Source organism: Leptopilina heterotoma, unplaced genomic scaffold, assembly GCF_015476425.1.
Source record: "Leptopilina heterotoma isolate Lh14 unplaced genomic scaffold, ASM1547642v1 Lhet_97, whole genome shotgun sequence".
Classification (NCBI taxonomy): Eukaryota; Metazoa; Arthropoda; class Insecta; order Hymenoptera; family Figitidae; genus Leptopilina; species Leptopilina heterotoma.
The window spans coordinates 1,559,592-1,577,500 of NW_025111203.1; the positions used below are offsets into that span (position 1 = coordinate 1,559,592).

At 23.0% G+C, this 17,909-nt stretch overlaps 1 protein-coding gene across 1 annotated transcript; it reads left to right on the forward strand.

Moving 5' to 3' along the window:
* Nucleotides 1–316: 316 nt before the first annotated feature.
* LOC122512329 (acetylcholine receptor subunit beta-like 1) lies at nt 317–9,448 on the forward strand. Its single transcript, XM_043628100.1, has 5 exons — nt 317–437; nt 532–668; nt 3,954–4,108; nt 4,410–5,457; nt 8,158–9,448. The coding sequence occupies exons 1-5, from the start codon at nt 380–382 to the stop codon at nt 8,320–8,322; spliced, it is 1,563 nt and encodes a 520-aa protein (XP_043484035.1). The 5' UTR covers nt 317–379; the 3' UTR covers nt 8,323–9,448.
* Nucleotides 9,449–17,909: the final 8,461 nt, after the last annotated feature.

Consider the following 17,909-nt stretch of genomic DNA (forward strand, 5'->3'; position numbering starts at 1 on the left):
TTATTGTAGACTATTAATACAAGATTATTTAAATAATCGATTTAAAATACGTCATTTGTACAGAAAGGAATAAATCGAGATCTGCAGTTTCAATTTAAGGAACATTATAGATCATTTGTGATATGAAGCTAAAAAGAATAAATGACAAGGATTATCAATAAACGGATGATTATTAATGAAAATTTTAGTTATATGTTTGTAAAATTTAAGGGAAATAGTAAAATAAAATTTATTTAAACCCTATATTGGAGTGTGTGTAATGTAACATTGGGCAAGGGAGGAATCTTTCTGACTGAATCGAGGGTTGCAGATATTGATTCTAGGACGAGAGAGAGAAGTTAATACAGTGTTTCGTCGGAATTCATAGCAAAACGTCAAGATGCATTTCTCTCAAAAATTTTTTATATTTTTGTTACTGTCACTCGTACTCTGCATTGGTAAACAATTGATTGTTTTTACAAAAAATATATGTATATAAAATATTAATTTCAATAATCATTTTTAAACTTATGTAAATTGTACGATTTATAGGATTCTGTTCAGAAGATGAGGAGAGATTAGTTCGAGATTTATTCAGAGGCTACAATAAATTAATACGGCCAGTTAAAAATATGACAGAAAATGTTCTTGTCAGATTTGGCCTTGCATTTGTACAACTTATCAATGTGGTAAGTAATTGTTTTTAATAATTCAATTTAATTAAGTTTTATTTCATTTTTAAGTTTGATAATGGTAATAATAACTTTTTTAATTGGAAACGTTTTTAAAAAGCATTTCTTTTTTTTTGAATAGAAAAATTAAAATGTTTCCCGATAGTTTAAAAGATTCAATTTATAAAGACTTAAAGTATGAATAGTCAATATTTAAATATATCTTTTTTAATTTCTTTATTCGATAATGATTAAAAGAAATATTTTCTTATTTATTTGTATCTCTTGGGACAAAAAAATGTTTTTCTTTTTATTTTAGGTGCGTGAATATATGTTTTATAAATTTTGCAAAAACAACAGTCTCAACAATTTTTTCTTCAAATAATCTTTTCAAAAAAAAGGTTTTATTCATAATGAATTCACTATTGTCAGTTTTTAAACTTTGTTGAAGTTCAAAACGTTTATAAACAAGACTGTAGAGTTGATTTATGCTGAACAATGCTTTAGAGAAACAAACATTTTTTTAAGCAAATTTATATATAATTATAAAAACATTTTTGCAAAATTTCTTGATCTATTATTTTTAAAAAGAAAAATTTATACTTTTTAAACCTCAATTAGTGAAAAACGCTAATTTTCTAGTTGTTTACTTTCAATTTGAAATTTTATAAAATTTCAATTTTGAATGAATTTCATTAGAAATTTTAAAGAACTTAAATTTTTGAAAAATTCTAATAATTCAAATTCTTTTGAAATTAGATAGTTAAATTTTTTAATTTATATATTTAATTAATTATTAGATAGAAAGAATGGATTTATGGAAGAATTTTAGTTAAAAACCCCCAGAAAAATTGAATTTTGAAAAAGTTACAAATGATTGCAAAAATTAATTTATTTTCAAATCAAATAAAATTCTTCACAGAAATTCAATTATGTGTTAAAATTTTTTTAAATTCTTGTCAAAATTTCAATTATTTTTATAAATAATAAAATTCTTCTCCAAAATTTAATTATTTTCAAAAATTTTTCTCAATTCAATGATTTTCAATATATCTACTATTTTAATAAACTTTCCCAAAATGAATTATATTTAAAGAAAATTTTGATAAAATTCTAGGCAAATATTTAACTATTTTCATAAATAATAAAAATTTCATAAAAAATTAATTATTTAAAAATTTTTTTATAAATTTCTTCGCAATAATTCCATTATTTTCATAAATAATTACATTTTTACAGGGATTCAATTATTTTTATATAAATAACAAACTCATCTCAGAATTTTAATTATTTTTTATACAATGTTAATCGAATATCTCGAAAAATGTAATACAAACATATTCTTAAAAATTTTAATAAAATTCATCGAAAGAATTCAATTATTTAAAAATTAGTTTATGAAATTCTTTATGAAAATTCAATTTGTAGAAATATTACAATTTTTCAATAAATTATTTATTTCAGTATGTAAATAATTAAATTCTCGTAGAATTTTTTAATAAAAATTGATTTAAAAATGAATTTTAGCTAAAATTTTTAATTTTCAAATATTAATTTTTGAATAATTTTAGATTGAAACTTTAAAAAAATTTAATCATTAACTGATTTACTAATTGATTATTTTTAATTATTAATTTAAAAAATTTTAATAAAATTCAAATTTTAATAAAGTTCTTTGCAAGAATTCAATTATTTTCATAAATAATAGCATTCTTCGTAAGAATTCAATTATTTTTATGAATAGTACAATTTTTTGCAAAAATTCAATTATTTTTAAACAAAATTTTAATAAAATTTTACGAACGAATAGAATTCTTTGCAAAAATTCAATTATTTAATTATTTTCAACAAAATTTCACAAAACAATTCAATTTTTTTCTTAATTCGTTATAAAATCTTTGCAAAAATTCAATTATTTTCAAAAAAATTTTAGGAATGAATTCAATTTTTTTTAATTCGTTATAAAATACTATTCAAAAAGATTTAAATTATTTTTTAATATTTTAATAAATTCCTTCGAAACAATTTAATTTTATTAATAAATAGGAGTAAAATTCTTTGCAAAAATTCAATTTTGTCCTTAATTTTTAATATTTTTTAAAAAATTCAATCATTTTCTAAAATTTTAATAAATTTTTCGAAACAATTCAATTGTATTTATAAATATCTACTAAATTTTTTTTTCAAAAATTCAATTATTTTTAAATAAATTCCACGAAAGAATTCAATTTTTTTCTTAGGTAATTCGTTATAAAATTTTTCAAAAGAATTCAATTACTTTCTAAAATTTTAATAAAGTTGAATAATTAAAGTTTAATTTCAATTTTTAATGAACACGATTATTTTAAATACTTGAAAGAAATTGTTTACAAAATTCAATTATTTTTAAAAGTTTTAATTAAAATAATATTCTTCGAAGGAATTCTATCATTATCAAATTTTTTGATAAAATTCTTTACAACAATTCGATGATTCTCTGTTCATTAATTTTAAAATTGAAAATATTTAAAAAGAAAAATTATTAAAAAAAAGTTGAGAAACAAAAAAGCAAAACAACAACTAACTTCAAACTGTGAACAGATTACCGGAATACAACGATTATTAACATTGATGATTGATGATGATGATGATGATGATAGATAATTGATTTAAAGATGAATTTTGGTTAAAAATTCTAGAAAATAATATTTGAATTCAAATGATGAAAATAATTTTGAAGATGTTACAATAACAATATTCTTATAATATAAAATAATTATTTTAAATTATTATAAAACATGAAGAAATCTATCACTCCGAGTCTTCGACTAGAAGCAATCGATGGCTTCATGTTTTATAACAATACTTTTATAAGTTGTTTAATTTCAAAAATTTGAAATTTTTTTGTTTGAATTTGAAAATTTTTGACAATCTTAATTCCGATAGAAAAATAATAATGATTAAATATTTACTTTAAATAAAACTATTGATGTTTTTCGAATAATTTTCAATTTAAAGAAATTCGTAAATAAATGTAATAGAACATTTTTTTGAGAATCTAATCTTTTTTGGAGTGAATCATAATATTCTTCAGTGTAAGGGGAAAAGTGAAAATTTTATCTGGAAATCAGGGAAAAGTCAGGGAAAAACAAATTAAAATGTTTGTAGCGACCTTGTTATCCAGCGGTCAATAAATTATTGATGTCTATTATTGCCCTAGGGCAATAATGGACACTTTATTGACCGCTGGATGACAGGTTTACTTTATTTTTAAAATAACTTTTTCTTTTTTAATGTGTTTAAAAATTTGTAATTTTTTTGCAGAACGAAAAGAACCAAATTATGAAATCTAATGTTTGGTTGAGACTCACATGGACGGACTATCAACTTCAGTGGGATGAATCCGATTATGGTGGAATTGGCGTTCTTAGATTGCCACCTGATAAAGTATGGAGACCTGATATTGTGCTTTTTAACAAGTAAGTACTCAATTTTTCTTAACTCAGAACAGTTAAATATTTTACGTTCGAGGAACATTTCCAAATTGTCTCATGTATGCCAAATTAACATTTTAAAAATGTTTGATGTTTAAGAAATATTTTTAGAACATTAAACGTTTTTAAAATGTTAATTTGTAGGACATGAAACGTGTTAGGAACTTTTCTTGAACGAAATTGTGTTTTTGCGCACTGGGTTAGCTTGTAGAAAACTTAGTTTAAATGGGTATGTTGAGAACATTTTCTAAAAGTTATGAATTTATGATAATCCTTTACTTTTCAGTGCGGATGGAAATTATGAAGTACGTTACAAAAGTAACATCTTGATATATCCGAATGGCGAAGTACTGTGGGTGCCGCCTGCTATATATCAGAGTTCATGTACCATCGACGTCACATACTTCCCCTTCGATCAGCAAACTTGCATCATGAAATTCGGCTCCTGGACATTCAATGGAGATCAAGTCTCCCTGGCCCTGTACAATGACAAGAAATTCGTGGACTTATCCGACTACTGGAAGAGTGGCACGTGGGATATCGTCAGTGTTCCCGCGTATCTCAACGTCCACTCCGACAGCGAACCAACCGAAACAGACATCACATTTTATATAATTATCCGAAGGAAAACTCTTTTTTACACCGTCAACTTGATCCTGCCAACCGTGTTGATTTCCTTCCTCTGTGTCCTCGTGTTCTACCTGCCAGCCGAGGCCGGTGAAAAAGTCACACTTGGCATCAGTATTCTCCTCTCGCTGGTCGTGTTCTTACTTTTAGTCAGTAAAATTCTGCCACCCACTTCACTCGTACTGCCACTCATTGCCAAATATTTACTATTCACATTCGTCATGAATACCGTGAGTATATTGGTCACTGTGATTATCATCAACTGGAACTTCCGCGGTCCCAGAACTCACAGAATGCCGCCGTCAATCAGGAAAATATTTTTGAAAATTTTACCAGCAATTTTGCTCATGAGGAGACCAAAGAAGACCAGACTAAAGTGGATGATGGAAATACCCAATGTAACACTGCCAACTTCAACCTACTCTGGGAGTCCAACTGAAATTCCGAAGCATCTACCGCCTTCCATGAACAAGTCGAAAATGGAGGTGATGGAGTTGTCGGACTTGCATCATCCCAACTGTCGTGCCAACAGGAAGAATCATCACATCAGTAGCTCCAGTACTGCTGGGGGAGGTATTGAAGCAATGGGCGATAGAAGAGGCTCAGAAAGTTCCGACTCTGTTCTCCTTAGTCCCGAAGCAAGTAAGGCGACGGAGGCTGTGGAATTTATTGCTGAACATTTGAGAAATGAAGATTTGTATATACAGGTTAGTTAAGAGTCATATTTTTTTATTTTATTTAATAACACTGAGTGACGGACAAAAATTACTTTAAATCGGACCTATTCTAACTCGTTCGTCTTAAGAAACTAAAAAAATTTGTTGGTATCTCATTAAACACCCCAAAAACATTTTTGAGATAAAAAACCGTTTTTTAAGTTAATGCATAAAATAGCTTGCAACTTTGAAATTTTTGGTCCAAACTCAATCATTTTCTTTCATTTTAAAGCAGAAGAAAAGGGCCTTTTAACACAATTTCTGTTTTTAATTTTGAGAATTTCCACTACTTTCAATTAGCTAAAACAAGAAATCAAAAAAAAAAAAAAAAAAAAAAAAAAACTTCTCAAAAATTATAATCAAATTCTTTAAAATAATTCAATTATTGTCAAAAAATATTCGAAACTCAATTATTTTCAATATCCAGTACTCTCATCAAATTTCCCAAAACAATTTAATTATTTTTTTAAAAAATTGATAAAATTCATCCAAAATTCAATCATTTTCATAAATAATAAAATTTCCACGCGAATTCAATTAATTCAGTATAGAATTTTCAAAACAATTTTGAAAAAATCAATTATTTAACAAAATTTTTATACAATTCAATTTCACTTTCACTAATAATAACATTATTCATGGATATTCAATTTTTTAAAAAAATGTTTGATAAAATTCCAAGCAAGAATTCAATTATTTTCATAAATAATAAAACTCATCAAAGAATTTGAAATATTTTTAATACAATATTCTAAACTAATTAATAGAAAATTTCAATTATTTAAAATAAAATTTTTAAAATATTTATTATATTTGAAAGAAATTAATTATTTAACATAATGTTTATAAAATTCTTATGAAGAATTTAATTATTTTCAAAAATAACAAAATTTTTCACAAAAATTCAATTATTTTTAAACATTTTAATAAAATTTTTTGCAATATAATTCAATTATTTTCATAAATAATGAAATTCATCTCAGGAATTCAATTATTTTTGAAAATTTTAATAAAAATTGTAACTATTCAATTATTTTCATAAATAATAAAATTCATCTTAGAACTTTCAATTATTTTTAATACAATTTTACAGAAATTGCTCAAAAAAATGTAATTATTCTTAAAAATTTAATTTCAATTCCTCAAAAAAATCAATTATTTAAAAAAATGTTTGTTTTAAATTCTTTGGTAGAATTCAATTATTTACAAAAATATTAAAATTTTTTTCAGGAATTCAATTATTATCAAATATTTTCATAAAATTGTTCGAAAGAAATTAATTATTTTAAATACAATTTTAATTAAATTTTTTGAAATAATTCAATTTTTTTTTAGATTTTAATAAAATTCTTCCCCAGAATTTAATTATTTAAACATAAATACTTCTTTGAAAGAATTCAATTATTAAAGATAAATAACAAAATTATTCCGGAAAATTCAATTATTTTGAGGCATTTTAATAAAATTCTTTGCAAAATTCAATTATTTTCATAAATAACAATACTCATCACGAGAATTCAATTATTTTTAAAAATAATTAAATTTTTCTTGGAAATTCAATTATTTTTAAAAATAATTGAATTTTTTTGAAAGGACCTTAATTTTAAAAAATTCTAATAAAATCGTTTGCAAGAATTCAATTATTTTAAAAAACTCAATTATTTGCAAATTTTAATAAATTCTTCGTAGAAATTCAATTGTTTTTATAAATAATACAATTATTTAGATAAATTCAATTATTTTTAATACAATTTTAATTAAGTGATTCAAAATATTAGAATTATTCTTTTAAATTTTTATATAATTAAAAATAAAATTCAATATTTATATACAAAAAATGTAATACAATTCGATACAAGAATTCAATTATTTTCATAAATAATAAAATTATTTTTAAGAATTCAATTATTTTCACAAATAATAAAACTCATCGCAGAATTTTAATTATTCTTAATACAATTTTAATCGAATTGCTCGAAAAATGTAATTATTCTTAAAAATTTTATTAAAATTTCGTCGAAAGAATTCAATTGGTATTTAAAAATTTGTTGATAAAATTCTTTATGGAAATTGAATTTTAAGAAACATTTAATTATTCAATAAATTATTTATTTTTGTATTTAAATAATAATTGAATTATTTTGGAAAATTTTATTAAAATAGTAGATATTAAAAATCATTGAAATGAGGAAAATTTTTTTTAAATTATTGAAATTTTGCCAAGAATTTTATGAAAATTTCTGAAAATAATTGAATTTCAGAGAAGAATTTAATTATTTCTGAAGATAATTGAAATTTAAAAAAATTTTTTGAACATAATTGAATTTTTGCGAAGAACACACGTGTTATGAATAAAAACACATTTTTCAGCTTTAAACTGGAAAAGAATCATTGAGCTTGGACCAAAAATGACAAAATTACAAGCTATTTTATGCATTTATTTTTAAAAAACTGTTTTTTAGCTCTTAAATGAAATTTTGGGGGTGTTTGAGTGATTTAATTTACATACCATTTTTTTAGTAATTTTACTTTTCATTCGCGTAAAACCGTAATTAGACTCAAAACAACACCGCCAACATCTATCATAGTTTTTAAGCCAAAAAATAGTATCTAAATTTAGCCCTATTGAGATATTGATATTAGAAATTTGATAAATTGAAGCAATACTGAAAGAAATATTTTCCTTTTCAGACAAGAGAAGATTGGAAATACGTTGCGATGGTGATTGATCGTTTGCAGTTGTATATTTTTTTCATCGTAACAACTGTTGGCACAGTTAGTATTTTAATGAATGCTCCTCATATTTTCGAATATGTGGATCAAGACAGAATTATTGAAATTTACCGAGGAAAATAATTTGTAGTCAGCTCACACATAAAAAATACCATAAAGTATTATTTCTTAAAATATTCTTTATAATCTTCCATAATGATACACTGGATCATTTTCAATGAAATATGAAAATCAAACTTTTCGAGACCAAACATTTGTACGCCAGCATTTTTTCGAAAGCTGTTGACGCAATTCTCTAAAGTAATTCACTAACAAGTTTGGACATGAATCCAAAGATTTTTACAAAACCGAATAACGAAACGAACAAGTAATTAGTCTGGAATTGAAGTCGCTTAAAATGAAATATGAAAAATATGAAAATGTCAAGACCAAGTGTGTCAATCCTGTTGACAAGTGTGACACTAGACAAGTGTTAATAACAGCAATTTTTGGAGCAATATATTTTCCTAGAAATATTAATATTTGTCAATATAAATGAATCAGAATCTGTTTTCATTTGACTACAATCCAATCTAACAGGCTAAGTTGTTGTCTTTCACTTTAAATTATGTAATAATGTTAATTATTAATATATTGTAAACATTTCTGACCTAAGTATTGCTTGTAATAAAAGATTTACGATGTGTTTATAGTTGTGATTATGAATATTCAACGAAAGATATAAAAAATTTACTTATAATGGTTGCTAAATAAATTTAGATAATTGGAAAATGAGTATTGAAAGATCTCTAAGGGAAGGTAAAGAGTTCGTAAAAGACAGCGTACCAATGTGGTTCCTTTTAGGCTAACAGTAAGCATATTACGTTTCTCTACTCTCCGAATCAAAAGCAGTCTCTGGTTCAGATTGAGAGAGTAGGATGCATCCGCCCTTGTGCTAAAACAATTTATACCTAACACGAAATATCCTTTACCTTATTTTGCAAGAAGGTGCAAAACTAACAATAAACTACAATTTAATGCAATCCACCGAGTTTGCAGTGGAACTAAGCGTGTAATTTAGAAGAACACCCACATCATAAATACATATTTTGATGACTGCAGAGGTAAAATGAGCGATTCAATTATAAATCGAAATCAAACGTTTACCGTCTGCTAAATATTATTTTAAAGTTAAGTTTTTTGTAAAATAATAATAAAAAAATGCAATGGAACTATGTTCTTTTTCGAGAAAAAGTTTTTTACTTATAGTCAGCATGTTAAAGAAATGTAATTATAAATAAAATGATTGATAAAGTTAATTAAAACTGGCTTTATATTAGTGCTAAATCCTTGTAATAACTTAGAAGTATCAACCAGTCTTCTCCTTATCACTTCACCTTCACTTTTAACTTCAGTCTCACTCTTTACCTTGATTCATATAATTTTTCCTCACCCTATCTTAGATCCGGGTTTTTATTATTTATTATTTCCGGACATAGGCTTAAAATTTAGGCAAAAAATAAAATTTTTAAATGCCGAGTGGCGTTTTTGAAAATTTAAAATGGCGGATCCAATATGGCGGACTATGAGGCGCATGATTATTCCTCAAATGTCATTTGACCGAATTGCATTTATTCGAAGTGTTATTTTTACGAATTGCCACTTTTGCTAAAAGTCATTTTTGCGAAATATCATTTTTACGAATTGTCATATTTACGAATCGTTATTGTTCCGAAATGTCATTTTTTCGAATTGTCATTTTTTACGAAATGTCACTTTTGTGAATCGACATTTTTACGAATTGTCAATTTTCCGAAAAATTATTTTTTCGAATTGTCATTTATGCGAACTGCCATTTTTTCGAATTGTCGTTTTTACGAAATGTCATTTTTGCGAATTTTTGCATAAGTGACCGTAAAAATGGCAATTCGCAAAAATTACATTTCGTAAAAACGACAATTCGAAAAAATGTCAGTTCGCATAAATGACAATTCGAAAAAATAACTTTTCGCAAAAGTGGCAATTCATAAAAATGTCGATTCACAAAAGTGACATTTCGTAAAAATGACAATTCGAAAAAATGACATTTCGGAACAATAACGATTTGCATAAATGACAATTTGCAAAAATGATATTTCGCAAAAATGACTTTTCGCAAAAGTGGAAATTCGTAAATATGGCGATTCGCAAAAATGACAGTTCGTTAAAATAACAGTTCGGATAAATGCAATTCGGTAAAATGACAGTTCGGACAAATGACATTTGGAAAATAATCATGCGACTCGCGGACGATATTCCTAAAATTATTTCAATTTTTATGAAATTCGTTACTTTTAAAAAATTATATATAATAATCGTCGTGATTCCAGATTTCCGGATCTCTGTCCACACTTGAAGTTAGTTATAGTTATTCTTTTGTTTTTTATACGTTTTAATAGAAAATAGAAATATACATATACATATACATACATTATAATAATCGTAAGTTTCCTTTCCGTTAGCAAATTATCTGCATTCATTTGTTTGTTTTGAAAATTTAATTTTGTGGGTTAAGTATTGGCATTTTTTATATATTTTTTAATGTCAAACTTTTTAATGTGGAAAATACTTTACTTATTAAATTGTCTCGACTCTTTGGTAAAAAATCTAAAATTAATAAAAATTATCAAAAATTGAAAAATCCGAAATTTTTAAAATTCAACATTTTTTCCTCTCTTTTATAGGATTTAGCTTCATTATTTTTGTGCTTTTGGAAAATACTTTACTTATTAAATTGTCTCGACTCTTTGGTTAAAAATCTAAAATTAATGAAAATTATCAAAAATTGAAAAATCCGAATTTTTTAAAATTCAACATTTTTTCCTCTCTTTTATAGGATTTAGCTTCATTATTTTTGTGCTTTTGGAAAATACTATACTTATTAAATAGTCTCGACTCTTTGGTAAAAAATCTAAAATTATCCAAAATTATCAAAAATTCAAAAATCCGATTTTCTTAAAATTCAACATTTTTTCTTCTCTTTTATGGAATTTAGCTTCATTATTTTTGTGCTTTTGGAAAAAACTTTACTTATTTAATAGTCTCGACTCTTTGGTAAAAAATCTAAAATTATCGAAAATTATCAAAAATTCAAAAATCCGAATTTTTTAAAATTCAACATTTTTTCTTCTCTTTTATGGGATTTAGCTTCATTATTTTTGTGCTTTTGGAAAATACTTTACTTATTTAATACTCTCGACTCTTTGGTAAGAAATCTAAAATTATCAAAAATTCGAAAAAATTCAAAAATTTGATTTTCCTAAAATTCAACATTTTTTCTTCTCTTTTATGGGATTTAGCTTCATTATTTTTGTGCTTTTGGAAAAAACTTTACTTATTTAATAGTCTCGACTCTTTGGTAAAAAATCTAAAATTATCGAAAATTATTAAAAATTCAAAAATCCGAATTTTTTAAAATTCAACATTTTTTCTTCTCTTTTATGGGATTTAAATTTATTATTTTTGTGCTTTTGGAAAAAACTTTACTTATTTAATAGTCTCGACTCTTTGGTAAAAAATCTAAAATTATCGAAAATTATCAAAAATTCAAAAATCCGAATTTTTTAAAATTCAACATTTTTTCTTCTCTTTTATGGGATTTAAATTTATTATTTTTGTGCTTTTGGAAAATACTTTACATTTTTAATAGTCTCGACTCTTTGGTAAAAAATCTAAAATTATCAAAAATTCGAAAAATTTCAAAAATCCGTTTTTCTTAAAATTCAACATTTTTTCTTCTCTTTTATGGGATTTAGATTTATTATTTTTGTGCTTTTGGAAAACACTTTACATTTTTAATAGTCTCGACTCTTTGGTAAAAAATCTAAAATTATCAAAAATTCCAAAAGTTTTCAAAAATCCGTTTTTCTTAAAATTCAACATTTTTTCTTCTCTTTTATGGGATTTAGATTTATTATTTTTGTGCTTTTGGAAAAAACTTTACTTATTTAATAGTCTCGACTCTTTGGTAAAAAATCTAAAATTATCGAAAATTATCAAAAATTCAAAAATCCGAATTTTTTAAAATTCAACATTTTTTCCTCTCTTTTATAGGATTTAGCTTCATTATTTTTGTGCTTTTGGAAAATACTTTACTTATTTAATAGTCTCGACTCTTTGGTAAGAAATCTAAAATTATCAAAAATTCGAAAAAATTCAAAAATTTGATTTTCTTAAAATTTAACATTCTTTCTTCTCTTTTATGGGATTTAGCTTCATTATTTTTGTGCTTTTGGAAAAAACTTTACTTATTTAATAGTCTCGACTCTTTGGTAAAAAATCTAAAATTATCGAAAATTATCAAAAATTCAAAAATCCGAATTTTTTAAAATTCAACATTTTTTCTTTTCTTTTATGGGATTTAAATTTATTATTTTTGTGCTTTTGGAAAATACTTTACATTTTTAATAGTCTCGATTCTTTGGTAAAAAATCTAAAATTATCAAAAATTCGAAAAATTTCAAAAATCCGTTTTTCTTAAAATTCAACATTTTTTCTTCTCTTTTATGGGATTTAGATTTATTATTTTTGTGCTTTTGGAAAATACTTTACATATTTAATAGTCTCGACTCTTTGGATAAAAAATCTAAAATTATCAAAAATTCGAAAAAATTCAAAAATCCGAATTTCTTAAAATTCAACATTTTTTCCTCTCTTTTATAGGATTTAGCTTCATTATTTTTGTGCTTTTGGAAAATACTTTACGTATTTAATACTCTCGACTCTTTGGTAAGAAATCTAAAATTATCAAAAATTCGAAAAAATTCAAAAATCCGATTTTCTTAAAATTCAACATTTTTTCTTCTCTTTTATGGGATTTAGCTTCATTATTTTTGTGCTTTTGGAAAAAACTTTACTTATTTAATAGTCTCGACTCTTTGGTAAAAAATCTAAAATTATCGAAAATTGTCAAAAATTCAAAAATCCGTTTTTCTTAAAATTCAACATTTTTTCCTCTCTTTTATAGGATTTAGCTTCATTATTTTTGTGCTTTTGGAAAATACTTTACTTATTTAATACTCTCGACTCTTTGGTAAGAAATCTAAAATTATCAAAAATTCGAAAAAATTCAAAAATTTGATTTTTTTAAAATTCAACATTCTTTCTTCTCTTTTATGGGATTTAGCTTCATTATTTTTGTGCTTTTGGAAAAAACTTTACTTATTTAATAGTCTCGATCTTTGGTAAAAAATCTAAAATTATCGAAAATTATCAAAAATTCAAAAATCCGAATTTTTTAAAATTCACCATTTTTTCCTCTCTTTTATAGGATTTAGCTTCATTATTTTTGTGCTTTTGGAAAATACTTTACATTTTTAATAGTCTCGATTTTTTGGTAAAAAATCTAAAATTATCAAAAATTCGAAAAATTTCAAAAATCCGTTTTTCTTAAAATTCAACATTTTTTCTTCTCTTTTATGGGATTTAGATTTATTATTTTTGTGCTTTTGGAAAATACTTTACATTTTTAATAGTCTCGACTCTTTGGTAAAAAATCTAAAATTATCAAAAATTCGAAAAAATTCAAAAATCCGATTTTCTTAAAATTCAACATTTTTTCTTTTCTTTTATGGGATTTAGCTTTATTATTTTTGTGCTTTTGGAAAATACTTTACATATTTAATAGTCTCGACTCTTTGGTAAAAAATCTAAAATTATCAAAAATTCGAAAAAATTCAAAAATCTGATTTTCTTAAAATTCAACATTTTTTCCTCTCTTTTAAAGGATTTAGCTTCATTATTTTTGTGCTTATGGAAAATTTTTTACATATTTAATAGTCTCGACTCTTTGGTAAAAAATCTAAAATTATCGAAAATTATCAAAAATTCAAAAATCCGAATTTTTTAAAATTCAACATTTTTTCCTCTCTTTTATAGGATTTAGCTTCATTATTTTTGTGCTTTTGGAAAAAACTTTACTTATTTAATAGTCTCGACTCTTTGGTAAAAAATCTAAAATTATCAAAAATTCGAAAAATTTCAAAAATCCGTTTTTCTTAAAATTCAACATTTTTTCTTCTCTTTTATGGGATTAAGATTTATTATTTTTGTGCTTTTGGAAAATACTTTACATATTTAATAGTCTCGACTCTTTGGTAAAAAATCTAAAATTATCAAAAATTCGAAAAAATTCAAAAATCCGATTTTCTTAAAATTCAACATTTTTTCTTCTCTTTTATGGGATTTAGCTTCATTATTTTTGTGCTTTTGGAAAAAACTTTACTTATTTAATAGTCTCGACTCTTTGGTAAAAAATCTAAAATTATCGAAAATTATCAAAAATTCAAAAATCCGAATTTCTTAAAATTTAAAATTTTTTCTTCTCTTTTATGGGATTTAGCTTCATTATTTTTGTGCTTTTGGAAAAAACTTTACTTATTTAATAGTCTCGACTCTTTGGTAAAAAATCTAAAATTATCGAAAATTATCAAAAATTCAAAAATCCGAATTTTTTAAAATTCAACATTTTTTCTTCTCTTTTATGGGATTGAAATTTATTATTTTTGTGCTTTTGGAAAATACTTTACATTTTTAATAGTCTCGACTCTTTGGTAAAAAATCTAAAATTATCAAAAATTCGAAAAATTTCAAAAATCCGTTTTTCTTAAAATTCAACATTTTTTCTTCTCTTTTATGGGATTTAAATTTATTATTTTTGTGCTTTTGGAAAAAACTTTACTTATTAAATAGTCTCGACTCTTTGGTAAAAAATCTAAAATTATCGAAAATTATTAAAAATTCAAAAATCCGATTTTCTTAAAATTCAACATTTTTTCTTCTCTTTTATGGGATTTAGCTTCATTATTTTTGTGCTTTTGGAAAAAACTTTACTTATTTAATAGTCTCGACTCTTTGGTAAAAAATCTAAAATTATCGAAAATTATCAAAAATTCAAAAATCCGAATTTCTTAAAATTTAAAATTTTTTCTTCTCTTTTATGGGATTTAGCTTCATTATTTTTGTGCTTTTGGAAAATACTTTACTTATTTAATAGTCTCGACTCTTTGGTAAAAAATCTAAAATTATCAAAAATTCGAAAAAATTCAAAAATCCGATTTTCTTAAAATTCAACATTTTTTCTTCTCTTTTATGGGATTTAGCTTCATTATTTTTGTGCTTTTGGAAAAAACTTTACTTATTTAATAGTCTCGACTCTTTGGTAAAAAATCTAAAATTATCGAAAATTATCAAAAATTCAAAAATCCGAATTTTTTAAAATTCAACATTTTTTCTTCTCTTTTATGGGATTTAGCTTCATTTTTTTTTGTGCTTTTGGAAAATACTTTACTTATTAAATTGCCTCGACTCTTTGGAAAAAAATAAAAAATTATTAAAAATTATCAAAAATCCGAAAAATTGAATTTCTTAAAATTCAACATTTTTTTTCTCTTTTATACCATTTAGCTTTATTATTATTTGAATTTTTATTCAAGAGAAAAAATGGAAAACTGAAAAAATTTAGAATTTTTTAAAAATTACAGGTCTTTTCCATGATTTCCCTGATTTCCAGAAGCCTTTTAAAAATTCCATACCATTTCCATGATTTCTATGATTTCCAGATTCTGTAGGAACCCTGCTTTTGTCTGACTTTCTTCTAAATTATCGAATGCAGTGATTTCTGGGGTGAATTTGGTTAAGTTGTAAAATGATTAATTTCTATTTGAATTCGTTTTTTTTGAATGTAGAAAATCTGATGTTAATTTAATTCTTTTTTCGTTATGCACGGCAAAAAATATTTAGCTGGATGAACTACAGATTTCACTTTAGTAGCGAAATTTTTCAGTGCTTCAATTAATACTTTCGTTATTCTAGAGAAACTTATCGCTATTTCAAGTAAAACTTTTTTCAGTGTGTAATAATTACTATTTCTTTAAAAAGTATTTAATTTAAAATGGCTTTATAAAATAAGCAATGCAAAAGATGACCCAGATACTAATTGTAATTGTTCTAGCCATAGTTTAAGTCTAGTAATGTAAATTCTATTTAAGTTGAGACCATTGAGTGAAATTATTTGAATTTTAGTTAGTTAAATCTCTTTGTTAGGTTATAATAATTATTTCTTTAAAATTTTTTAAATTGTTTAAAATAAGCAGCCGCATACAACATTCCCGCGCGCTTGCGCGCGGATAGTTTGGCTAGTATTTTTTAAATAATTTTTTGAAATATAATAATTTTACAAAATTTCCAAACAATTAAAATTTGGTAAAATGGTTAAAAAATGATTGGATTTTTGAAAAATATAAAAAAAATAATCGATTTTTTGAAAAATTTTAATTAAAACTTTAGAAAAATTCAGGAAAAAATCAGGGAAATCAGCGAAAAGTCAGTGATTTTTTACTGAAAAAAATTGAATTTTGGAGAAATTACAAATGATTGCAGAAATTCAATTATTTTCAGAAGTAATAAAATTCTTCGCAGAAATTCATTTATCTTCAAAAATAAAAAGAAATTCTCGTAAAAATTTCAATTTTCTTTAAAAATAATAAAATTCAAAAAATTTCATCAGTTCACTGATTAAAATGATTAAAATTTATCGAACAAATTTAATTAAGTTGATAAAATTCTGTATGATAATTCAATTTTGAGAAACATTCCTTTATTCAATAAATTATTTATTTTTTTATTAAAATAATTGAATTCTCGTAGAATTTTCTAAGAAAAATTGATTTAAAAATGAATTTTAGTTAAAATTTTAGATAATAATTGAATGTTAAAAGCATTATAACATGAATTTTTTAAAATACATAATTGAATTCTTAAAAAGCATGTTATTATTCATAAAAATAATAATTGAATAACTATAAAGCATTTTATTAGTTACGAAAATAATTGAATTCTTGTGAACGATTTTATTAGAATTTATTAAAATAATTGAGTTTTCAAGAAGAAATTTATTACTTTTAAAAATAATTGAATTATTGTGATGAATGTTGGTATTTATGAAAATAATTGAATTTTGCAAAGAATTTTATTAAAATGCCTCAAAATTGTTGAATTTTTGGGAATAATTTTGTTATTTATCGGCATAATTAAATTCTTTTAAAAAAGTATTTATGTTTAAATAATTAAATTCTGGGGAAGAATTTTATTAAAATCTAAAAAAATAATTGAACTATTTCAAAAAATTTAATTAAAATTGTATTTAAAATAATTGATTTCTTTCGAACAATTTTATGAAAATATTTGAAAATAATTGAATTCCTGAGAAAAATTTCAATATTTTTGTAAATAATTGAATTAAAAATAAATAAAAAAAAAAATAAAAAATAAATAAAAATAAATAAATATTAAATAATAATAAATAAATAAATAATAATAAAAAATAATAATAATAATAATATAATAATAATAATAATAAATAATATAATAATATATATATAATAAATATAATATATATATATAATATATATATATATAATATATATATATATAATATATATATATATATATATATATATATATATATATATATATATATATATATATATATATATATATATATATATAATATATATATATATAATATATTATAATATATAATAATAATAAATAATAATAATAAATAATTGAAATCCTGATATAAATTTTATTATTTATGAAAATAATTGAATAGTTTCTAAAAATTTTATTGAAATTTTCAAAAATAATTTAATTCCTGAGAAGAATTTTACTATTTATGAAAAAAATTGAAT

Excerpts from the sequence above, each read along its gene's own strand:
- LOC122512329 (XM_043628100.1), top strand. The coding sequence starts at position 380 with ATGCATTTCTCTCAAAAATTTTTTATATTTTTGTTACTGTCACTCGTA. Across the intron at positions 4,109-4,409 it reads GATATTGTGCTTTTTAACAA|TGCGGATGGAAATTATGAAG; the intron begins GTAAGTACTCAA and ends TTTACTTTTCAG. Across the intron at positions 5,458-8,157 it reads ATGAAGATTTGTATATACAG|ACAAGAGAAGATTGGAAATA; the intron begins GTTAGTTAAGAG and ends TTTCCTTTTCAG.